This window comes from Monomorium pharaonis, chromosome 3 (assembly GCF_013373865.1).
Source record: "Monomorium pharaonis isolate MP-MQ-018 chromosome 3, ASM1337386v2, whole genome shotgun sequence".
Taxonomy (NCBI): domain Eukaryota; kingdom Metazoa; phylum Arthropoda; class Insecta; order Hymenoptera; family Formicidae; genus Monomorium; species Monomorium pharaonis.
Genome location: NC_050469.1, coordinates 18,135,522 through 18,147,114, shown reverse-complemented (window position 1 = coordinate 18,147,114; position 11,593 = coordinate 18,135,522). Strand labels below are relative to the sequence as shown.

The window sequence follows — 11,593 nt, the reverse complement described above, 5'->3', positions numbered from 1 at the left end:
AATATCATTTGATTCATACAGAAAAATAAACGTTTATTTGTTATAAACATACAAAAGTACAATGTATAAAATATACAAATAAATTGTTATGATATATAACAAAGAGTATCTTTATTATCCCTTCTTCCTTATCCTTAATATATATATATAATAGGTAAAAAAAATCTTTTTTCGTACGAGTTTTAGATATATAAAAATACATGTGAAATATGAAATACAAAGACGTAGAAATATAAAATATATAAAATATTTGTAAAATGTATAATGTATACAGTACAAAATGTAAAACTATAAAAATATATGTAAAATGTAAAATACATGATATAAAATATACAAATATAAAATACGTATTTAATACAATATATTACAAAGGTATCCGCCAATGTCCCCACGGCAATGTTTCAGTCGAATCCGGCACGAGATATCGTTTGTCATCGTATGGGCTCAGGGCGATTTTTTTTTCAGATATCGTGTATACTTCATGTAACTTTGATCGTATACATGATTGGCGACGTGTCATTTCGATTTCTTCACGGAGACAGCGTGTATAATCATCGAATGTTATAGTTCGCGCGACGACGCTGCTCTTGACACCTTTAGCCTTTTTGGTGTCTTTCTTCCCATCCACCCTCATTGCATACATTTTCGCTCTGAGTCCAACAAACTCGGTCATTATCGCACCGTTGTTCTCATCCTTCATCAGACCCGGCACTTTTTTATTTTCAAGAGGCATACCGTACGCATTGCCGATCGGATAATCGCTAGTGTCGAATCTTACAATATCGCGTTTCATATTTTCATAAATATTCTCGCACTCAACATGGTATATGAGACTGTCGGTGTCGGTATACATTACTTTGCATTTATCGCGATACAGTGGTGCATGTACTCGTGGTGAAATTCATACAAACAGATTTTGGAAATGTCGAGTATACACATTCCTACGTAGATCGGCTTGTTGAATTTCACCTCGAGATTACGCAGTTCGATAGCGATTAGGTTCTCCGAAAATACGCTTCTACTATGAAAATTAGGTTTCGCGATCATTGCCTCCGCGCCGTACCGTCCGTCCCATTTCGTTAACAGTTTTACGTCAACGTGAGTGCGCACATTCTCCATAGTTTTCCCGAATACCGCATTATTCATAAGTTTATATAAATTTTTTTCGAAATCATTTTTTGCAAGGGTTCGGAATTGTGTGTTTAATTCAATATACTTGCGGAGCCATGGAGATTGTGCGAATTTTAACACGCGGTGTATTTGTGTTACGCGGAGACCATAACGCATGCACTGTTGCAAGTTGCGATAATGAATGATGTAACGCTTCTTATCGCAAACAGTTGCAAGCAATTTCTCTTCTCGCGTACCGGGCGGCTTGTCGCGCGTCGGACAGAATGGTAGATCGGCGTGCGCGTCATGAAGATTTTGAGGATACTCGAGATCAACCTCGAGAATGTAACCAGTGGGTGAATCCGGAGCGATTGCGTTTACGTTAAAATTTAAGATATCTTTAACCCATTGAAATTTAGCGTAAGGCAAAGGTTGGCACATTGCCCATCCGTATAAATTATTGACATCAAAGTACATCAGGTATGACGATGGTTTAGATGAGTCATACGACTGCATGTACTTATTATTCGCTTGTGCATATCTACCTGAACATTGACTTAAACCTCCACGTATACCGCGCTCAATGAAGAATATCATGTCAATGTCTGTGAGTAGTTCAAATGTAATTTTAGTATATTTTAGCATAGCGTCCCACGTATATCCAGGGAGTGTATAATAATGTGCAGGATCGAGACCATAACTTTGAATACATGTATCACGAAAATTTTCAAAAATGTCTGCTAATAACAAAACATCCGTTTTTAAATATAAGTCACTGTATTCACCTAGCGTTTGAATAGAGAATCGCTTCCAGACATTCTCAGCGTGCGCGTAATCGCTCTCGGACACCGTGTATCACCGGTCAGGCTACTGTAAAATGATTCGCGCGGCGGTAAACACGTGTCCTGCAACTTGTCCGCGCAATCCACATATTCATAAGGAAATACACCCTTCCGCGTTAATAAACTAAATTCTTCACTAGATAAATTTGAAAATTCTGAACGTAGAATTTTTAATTTATCGGTATTGAAATATGACGCTAATTTATCAAGACTAGTGTTAAGAAATCTGAATGAATCTATGAATCTTAGCTGGATATGTTTTCGCAAATCTTCTTCGGTGGTATCTTTAACGGTTTTGGTAAAAGAAATATACTTTTCTTTTGTGATTGGTAGTAAACTAACTCCACCTTCAAACGCGGTTGCTATTTCCTTTATTATGAAATGTGAATCATAACCTGATAAATTGTGGAAAACTATTGGAATGTAATATGAATTTTTATAATTCAAGTTGCAATTTGAATGTGCAGGACCACGATATTTACCGGTTAAATGGCAATGATCGCGCACTCGCGTATCATCTGGCGCGAACAAATTATTACATATATGACAACACGTCGCGTTACAGTATGCCTCCCACTGTTCTTTTGACAATGGAATCATGGGAACATTAGCGGATAAACGCGTCTTAACATTATGTGACAATTCTTCTAGCTGTTTTGTAAACCACGTGACGCAATCAGGATCGCGACGAAATCTATACACGGATAACGTATCGTCAAATGAGCATTGCACGTAGTATCCAATGCTGAATACCTGATGGTATTGGTATTTGTATGATGTTGATTCTTGCTCCATGTTAGATTGCGATTCTAGCTCCATTGCGTCTTCTGCAGCACACACTTCAAGTCAGCGTATACAACAAATGGAAGTTGCTCCTTGTTCGTCGGGTTACGGAACTTCAACCACTTGTCTTTTTCACTTGGTAATAGAATGGCGCAGTTGTTCATCTGATTATAGTCTTTGCTATGGATATTCAACTTTTCCTCGGAATGAAAGTAATGTAGACATCTGTGAATAATAAAAGAAAAAAATTTAATTTACTATTATTTTATTTAAAAAAAATTTACAAATATGTTTATAAAAGAATTATTACTTACCGATCACAAAGGTATACTTTTCCATTGTGTTTGCTCACTTGTAAGCTCACGAGGCGGGACAAATTTTTTATCCATGTGAAATGGCCTATGTTATCGTTGTGCGGTTCTTGCATGTACAATAAGTTTACATGTTTCTCCTTCTTGTCATCGGAAAGTCGCAGGGGGACAAATCTATCCTCTTCGACACCGTACACATTAATGGAAATGTTGTTATTGAGTCGCTCGAATTTTTTAATGTCTTTTAGCGCGACTGGAAAATCAATATCTCCAAAATTTAAAATTGTTGAATAATGCGGGTACGATGACATTCTATCACTATTTCTTTCTGCAGGATGTAGAGCGGCGACCACTGACCACGCGAAGCATGCATTGTCTTTTGATTGCACGTTCACTACCGCTCTTTTCAACATAATAGGTCGTGGTAATGTGAAACGACATCCCGCACGCATAGGATTATACTTATTTATATTAATTGTTAAATTTAGTATACGTGATAATGCCCACCCACTATCACGTTCTTGAAATTCATCGAGCAACGCTAACGTAGGCTCGATGACGTACCGCTTGTACCACTCATCCAAGTCCGATGTTCTAAAAAGATCGCTGTTTCTCGTGGTAATACTCTTATTAGCACGTTTATCCCCCGCTATAAATTCGCCATTGAACGCGGTGTTAACTTTTACACTACCGTGTCTTTCTAAAGCATCCCGCACTCGCTCTAGCACAATGTCTTTAGCATCTTCTAGAAAATGACGAGGCTCAATGTGACGCACGTTAATCACTGCACCGGTTAAGATACGGCTCTCGAACGCAGTATCTATTTCGCGCCACTCAAGTCTTGCGTTATTAGTATCATCACTAGTGCTCGCGTAGGTACCACCAACGTGCATAAAACGTCTTTTCACCCGCGAGTCGAGCGATTCTCGCCACCATAGATTGTCTCTGTCCAATGGTGAGTCGAGGACGCTTGGCACGATTATGTTCCTCGAGTTGTTCGATACACTCCTCACATGATTGCAACCATGTGAAAAATTCACTCAATGTAGCGACTCCGTTTGCTTCTTCTAGGAGTTCGCGTTCCACTCTTTCAAAGTTCTCCATTTGAGGAAAAAAAAACTACTTATTCATACACTGAATCACACTTGAAATATTTGCTACTGCACACAGACTTTCGGGTAAACAGACTTGAAAACGTCTAAGGGATGCTCTAAGAGTTTTACCTATATATACTTATTTGTAAAGTCACGTGACTTTTGAAAAGAATTTTAGAAGAAGGGAAAGCTAAGATTTAACATGTTGCGACACGTTCAATTAAAAGAAATTTTTAGGTATAATATTAAACGCAGATTACAGTATCCGAATGTTATATTTTTATTTTTTAATCTAATATATATTTTTAATGTTTGTAAAATCTAGCAGCCTGATATCGGCGCTCGCTAGCAGCCAAGATAAGGGCGCTGCTTATACGATTAGTGTAGTGGGAGAGAGATAGAGAGCAAACCGTAACTGGGGTGAAATATACGTAATATAATTTTTATTATTTAATTATTTATAATTTAAATTAGAATACATATGCATATGTAATCTAACTCAAATTATAAATAATCAAATAAAAATTACATTACATTACATATGTGAAATAATAAAGTCTCTTTATTTGAGCGGCGGTGGTGATGAGCACAAAGGACTTTCGAAAACATGTTGAGACAAGTTTCTCATTTGTTAGAAAAACAATAAACAAAAGAGTTTTGAAATTTATGATAGGGTAATATGTTATAGAGAAATAATAAAGAAAAGGAAGTTTGAAATTTATGACAGGGTAATTTGTTACAGAGAAACAGTAAACAAAGAAAAAAGAAAAGAAAGTTCAAAATTTATGACAGGGTAATTTGTTAAAAAGAAACAATAAACAAAAGGAAGTTTGAAATTTATGACAGTATCATTTGGTATAAAGAAACAATAAACAAAGAAAGTTCAAAATTTATGATAGGGTAATTTGTTAAAAAGAAACAATAAACAAAAGGAAGTTTGAAATTTATGATAGAGACATTTGTTAAAAAGAAACAATAAACAAAAGAAAAAAGAAAGTTTAAAATTTATGACAAAGACATTTGTTATAAAGAACAATAAGAACAAAAGAAATTTGAAATTTATGTGACAGGTTAACCCCACCCCTCCCCGATAAATTATTTGATAACCCTTCTTTCGCGATAGATTAATTAATCCCCTCGATTAATTTTCCCGATTAATACTCCCCCTCTATTAATTATCCTCTCCTCCTCGATTAAATACCCTCTCCCCTCAATTAAATACCCTCTCCTCTCAATTAAATACCCTCTCCCCTCAATTAATTACCCTCCCCCCTCAATTAAATACCCTCTCCCCTCAATTAATTACCCTCCCCTCTATTAATTACCCTCTCCCCTACAATTAAATACCCTCTCCCCTCAATTAATTACCCCCCCTCTATTAATTACCCTCTCCTCCTCGATTACCCCCCCCTCAATTAATTACCCTCCCCTCGATTAATTACCCCCCCCCCCCTTCCCTTATCCCCACTCCAACTTGAGTTAGAACTCTCATAGTCCTACTACTTGCGCACCGTTCAATTACACACCATTTAAGTCGTAAACCCATGTGGTGCAGTAAATGCTTTACACACACACATATACACACTTACGCACGCATGCACACACGCACGCACGCACACACACATGGGGAATGCAAAAAGGGCTTCCCCCCCTCCCGCATCCACCTCGTCGAAGTGGCTAACCCATGTACTCATTGCAAACATAGCCATAATGTATGAATATTTAATATGCGTTTGATTGAACGGTGTCCAATTGAACGGTGCGCAATTGATCGGTGCGCAATATTTCGTGTCTAATAGCACGGTGGGCAATTGCAACGTGTCCAATGGTATTGTGCGCCACTGAACTTCTCCCGTTGCGGCGGTCAGCTGTTATCGTCAATCATCCCGCGTGAATAATTGCCCGCGGTGTCGGTTTCCCCTCAGTACAGGGTCCTCGAGGTGGTATCGAGAGCGGTCGCTCAGTGCGCGACCCGGGTCGGGCGATGAAGTGCCGTTCAGTGCGCGGCGTCGAGGAAGCGCTCAATACACGCTGTCAAGGAGTCGGATTCGAGGTTAAGTGGCACTCAATGCGTGCACTAGGAACCTCAGCTCACTCCGCTGAGAGGATCGGTCGGCTCACTACGCTAGACCGGGGAGATCTGCTTTCTTATCACCGGTGGAGGACTTTTATAGCCCCCGTTCATTGATAAGAGGAGCGGAGACGTGAGAAGAAAACGAGATAACGGAGGGGGCTACGCGAGGTAGAAGGGCAACGGCTCTATATCTGGCTGCGTTCGGAAATCCTACTCGGCGGATAGAGTAAGCTTAAACGGGGTTATGACAGAAATCCGGTTGGGTAATACTGGATTAAGTAATTTTCCGAACGTACAGGTAAAGTAAAGAAGATATTTGTTTAATCCTAAAATGATGGAGCAGAATATTCGCCGAAATCGAATATTATATTTTATCGTAACAAGTAGCCAAAGATTGCTAGACATCTTAATGAGAATTATAAAAGAATGTGAAAATGAAGAAAATGACGATGACTTTAAAGAAATTTTTCTAATGGAAAATATTCAACGAATACGAGGAAAACGACAAAATCCTGCGCACATAAGAGGTTACGTTAATAATGTAATTGGTCGATATTCTTCAAAGCAGTTTCGACATCATTTTCGAATGAAACCTGAAGTTTTTGAATTATTAGAAAATCGTTTAGGACAATCACTATCTAATAAAACTGATGTAGGACGTCCAATGATACCTGTGCGTACGTAGCTTTTATCAACAATCTGGCTTCTTAGTACACCAGATTCCTTCAGGTATAGTATAATATTTTTTCGTTAAAACTGTAATCCTTTACTGTTACAAATTTTCAAAATATTTTTTCTACATTAGTTTTTATTAGAAGGTAGAATAAGAAAAAGGTAGAAAAAACGCTCTTTTGAAGCATTTATAGCGTCAAGTGGACCACTATAAATATATAAAAATGTAATTAAATATAAATAGTGTTTACGATAATTATAAATTTTATATTATTACAAAATTTTTTCAGATCTGTGAGTGAAAAGTTTGATTTGGGCAAATCTTCTCTAAATGACTGTGTGCGTCGTGTTGTCAAAACATTGTACAACATTGCAAGTGAAGTCATTAAATGGCTTACAGGCCCAAAATTGGTAACTTCAAAAGAAAAATTTATGAATATTGGAGAAGCTCCTATGCCGGATATAGTAGGAGCAGTTGATGGCTCTTTGATAAATATGAAAGAGCCATCAACTACATTTATGAAGAAACTAGATATTGAAGTATGTTTTACGGTTAACATTTACTGACATTCTATGTCATATAATAAAGAAATTATGCTATATTTTAATTTAATTTTATAGGAAATTGCTGTTCATTACAAATGCAGAAAATTACAGTATGCTGTAGTTCTTCAAGCTATTTGTGATGCAGATTTACACTTTATTGATTGCTTTGCGGGTTACCCAGGTTCAGTAGGGGACTATAGAATTTTTCGCAATTCAAATCTGTACAGAGAAGTTTGTAGAGATTTCTATGCCTTTTTTCCTAATGGAGAATTTATTGTTGGTAATAAAGCGTATCCTGTTTTAACTTGGTGTATTCCTCCATTTCGAAACAATGGGCGCTTCTCACATGTAAGTTTGAAAATACAGCATCGTTGTGAGTATTCTATCATAAATGTCTAAAATGAAATAATTTTTATTAACATAATAATTATCTGTTTAAGGAACAAATAAAGTTTAATAAGGTGGTATCGCAAAAACGGCAAGTTATAGAAAGAGCTTTTGTTCTATTAAAAGAAAGATTTAGACGACTTAAGTTTCTTGACATGTCCCGTTTGGATTTGGTATCATACTTTATTATTGCAGCCTGTGTTCCTCATAACATCTGCTTGAAAGGCATTGATGATGATGTGGAAGAGTTTATTGAAAAAGGGAGAGAACTAGATGAAGAGAGCAATGATAATAATGATACTATAGAAATTGTAAATAGAGAATATGTAGAAAACAATAATAGACAATACGAATTTAATGATGGGGAGATAAAACGTAATTATTTGTGTCTTCGGGTTGCTGGCAGACAGTAATATAGTATAGAATAGTATAGTATTTTTTATTATAAAAATGTATAATAATATCAGATACAATAATAATTATAAATATGATATTCCAATAATGTAATATTTTATCATATTATAATAACAGAAAGTTTTTAGGCTGTATTATTAAAAGAAAACATTTAATAAACTTTATGAAATCTGTATAAATATTATCATAAAATATTTGAGCATGTAAACCCGTAATACATTGTTTTTAACTTTATCATGAAACAAATTAATAGAAATTAACATTAATAGTATGTTATTATATCTATTCTAAATCACATTATTAAATTAAAATAATAACAAATATTAAACTAACTTTTGGACGATATTATAACAAAAATTTAATAAATTTTGTGAGATCTACATAAGAATTTGTACATCTCATACAATTTAGTAAATTTACTTATTTTACATCTTATGTATTATCAATTTAAACAAAATCTAGATTGATTTGGATTACAAGTATAAACACAGTCACATCGTAAATAAACTATAATTATAGAAATCAAAGAAGTTTGAAAAGATATTGCAAAAAACTTATAATTTATCAATTAACTTCTGCATTTGAGCTTCATAAGATTTAATAACTCTATTAAAAACATTTAATGTTTGTTGGTGTCGTTCATCTCGAGCTATTTCTCTGGCTTTAGCATCTTTTCTAAGAATTGATAATAATGCTAACGAATCTCTTTGCAACTTAGTTTTTTTTTTATTTTGTGAACAATGTTTTGATGAGTCTTTATTTGAATCTGAGTCAGTGTCTGCTGTTGACGAATTCTTGAAGGAAGATGCAGTATTATCGGCTGAACACTTGGACTCTTCGTAAAGATTTCGTCAAGTTCATCGTAAAATCAACTCTTGCTGCACCATCACTTTTGTCTCCCTTATTATCCTTTACTTTCATATATCCTTTGCATAAATTCTTCCATTTTTCTTGAACTTGCTTCTTTTCTTGAACATCCATCCAGTAAAACCTGCTTTTTCTAATTTTTTATGTATATTTTTCCATACTTCTTCATTTCTAATAGTTGTATTTGAATTCTTTTTCCATTGATCAATTGGGAAAAGTGTGTCTTTCGACCATTTTGGACTTGCATTCTTTGTAAATTTCTCTTTTGATTCTTGTGAATCCATAGCCTGTGGCTCTACAGCTTGTGAATTCATAGGCTGTAAATCAAAAGCCTCTAAATCCATAACTTGTGATTCCATAATCTGTGAGTTCATAATTTCTGAATCAGATGTATGCATTGAAGAGGTTCCACAACTAGATGATTCGGCTGCAGGAATAATTCCTAGCATTATGAGATTGTTTGGTGTAGCTTTACATGTACAGATTGTGCTGTCTGTAACAGAGCAAATAATATATAGTTAACCTTCTCATATAATATACATATTTCTTAAAATATAATTGACTTTTATAAAATGTTTATTGAAATAATTAAATTGGTAATTTTTAATAATAAAAAGTTATTGAATAGAAAGTATTGAATAAAAAGTTATTGAAACTTATCGTCACCAGTAGGAAATTAAGAAATAGAGATAATTGATTGTAGTCGAGCAAACTGGCAAGTTTTATTATAGAACTACTACGTTTTGGCCCTCGGTTTGGATCCTTTTCAAGTAGGATACAATTCATGCTCGTAATTGCATGTTGTCAGTATGTAAAATTACAGTTGTGCTCAAGCCGTCCACGAATAACAACATCCTCGAAAATTTGACTATACATTATTTTATATCATTTACTTAGTTCTATGTAATTTTACACTGACAACGTGCAATTATGAGCATCAACTGTATCCTACTTGGAAAAAGTCCAAAGTGAAGACCGAAACGTAGTAGTTCTATAATAAAATTTGCCAGTTTGCTCGACTACAATCAATCTCTATTTCTTAATTTTTATTCCAACACTAATAAAATTTAAATACAAGATTAATTAAATTGGAAATCATAACATAATATGTATAATTCGGAATTGTTAAAAAATTAAAATATTTTCTTACCAAGTTTATCCATTATTAAAATAATATCATTTTGAATGATAAAATTTCCGTTTGCTAAATGGTAAAGGATATGACGCCCAGCAATTGGCTTAACAGATGCTACTAATGTAATAGCTTGTTCCATTTTTCTGTGTTAAATAGCAGTCAAATATGATGAGTGAGGACGGATTACTTTACTGACCCTTGAAAATTCAGAGGTTAAAAAAGTAACCCTAAGGTACATCTTAACGATCTTACCCAGAATTTTCGAACGTACCTGGTAAAGTCATATTAACCGACTCGATTCCTTTCCGAACGACTGCGGGGTAATTATTTCACCCAGAGTAGGATTTCCGAACGCAGCCTCTTACAGTCGCGGTGGTCGCGTAGAACGGCTTGTTACAAAAGTACATTGAAAAACAAGATGTTTTTTAAAACAATTATAACATAATTTAAGTTTACGAATAAGCGCTGTTCATTAAATTGTGGTCTTATTCGTATTGCGGACAACTAACGGTAAAATGGTTTTTACTGCAAATGGAACGACCTTACATTAGCCGTTTTATTACTCTTAGATTTACCGTGATAATGTGATTTAATAGGACTTTGGCTTGGCTGCGAATGAAATCTGCCCGTACGCGACTTTTCGTAAGCTTGCAATGAAAGTAATCTTGAGACAAGGAATTCATGTAATTGACTCCAAGTAAGAGGCTCTTTCGTTGATCCTATGCTTTGTTCCCAAGCCTTTACAAAATTCGAATCTAGTCTTTGTACGATAATAAAAACTAAAAAGTCATCCTAATAAAATACTGGTTGTTGGAGTTTCTCCAAGGTACGATAGATTTTCATAACGTGAGTATATAATTTCTCCAAATCAATGGCTGATTCCTTCATCATGCGTTTGAGTGTAATCAAAGAATGTAAAGCGGCATTAATCAATAAGCGTTCGTTTTCATAAAAAGAAATTAATGCTTCCTACGTTTTTTGAAAGTTATCGGCAGATAGCATTGTATTTTTTAATAATAAAGGAGCAGATCCGACAAGACTCGTCTTTAAATATTGTAGCTTTTCTACAGGTGATAGAGTAGGATTTTCTATTACCAGTGAATTGAATAGATAACACAGGCCTTAAATGATAACACAGGCACACACAAAAAAGTGGTTGGTCCGACGCACTAGACTAGTCAATCCTTATGTATTTCAACTCGCTGAATCCAAATCCAAGGTCAGAATTGCAAAGTTAGCTCGCATTTCCTAACCTCAAAAAAAAAATTTTTTTTAATGTTGGTTCGGCGGACCAGAATAGTCTATCTTTATGTATTTGGACCTGTTGAATCCAAATTCAACGTTAGAATTGCTGCATT

General features: G+C 35.1%; 2 protein-coding genes across 2 annotated transcripts; one reads left to right on the top strand and one right to left on the bottom strand.

Moving 5' to 3' along the window:
• Window positions 1–364: 364 nt before the first annotated feature.
• On the bottom strand, window positions 365–2,747 carry LOC118644648. The gene is made up of 4 exons (XM_036283638.1): window positions 2,516–2,747; window positions 1,970–2,365; window positions 857–1,850; window positions 365–773 (listed from the first exon to the last, which is right to left on the bottom strand). The coding sequence occupies exons 1-4, from the start codon at window positions 2,745–2,747 to the stop codon at window positions 365–367; spliced, it is 2,031 nt and encodes a 676-aa protein (XP_036139531.1).
• A 3,145-nt stretch (window positions 2,748–5,892) lies between these two features.
• LOC105835152 (protein ALP1-like) lies at window positions 5,893–8,333 on the top strand. The gene is made up of 4 exons (XM_028189608.2): window positions 5,893–6,943; window positions 7,177–7,426; window positions 7,508–7,780; window positions 7,873–8,333. The coding sequence occupies exons 2-4, from the start codon at window positions 7,319–7,321 to the stop codon at window positions 8,230–8,232; spliced, it is 741 nt and encodes a 246-aa protein (XP_028045409.2). The 5' UTR covers window positions 5,893–6,943; window positions 7,177–7,318; the 3' UTR covers window positions 8,233–8,333.
• The last annotated feature ends 3,260 nt before the right edge of the window (window positions 8,334–11,593 follow it).

Coding starts and splice junctions, on each gene's coding strand:
- LOC118644648 (XM_036283638.1), bottom strand. CDS start 2,747: ATGGAGCAAGAATCAACATCATACAAATACCAATACCATCAGGTATTC. Junction 2,366..2,515: donor AGAACAGTGGGAGGCATACT/GTAACGCGACGT, acceptor ACATTCCAATAG/TTTTCCACAATTTATCAGGT. Junction 774..856: donor TGTATCGCGATAAATGCAAA/GTAATGTATACC, acceptor CGATATTGTAAG/ATTCGACACTAGCGATTATC.
- LOC105835152 (XM_028189608.2), top strand. CDS start 7,319: ATGAATATTGGAGAAGCTCCTATGCCGGATATAGTAGGAGCAGTTGAT. Junction 7,427..7,507: donor TGAAGAAACTAGATATTGAA/GTATGTTTTACG, acceptor TTAATTTTATAG/GAAATTGCTGTTCATTACAA. Junction 7,781..7,872: donor ACAATGGGCGCTTCTCACAT/GTAAGTTTGAAA, acceptor TATCTGTTTAAG/GAACAAATAAAGTTTAATAA.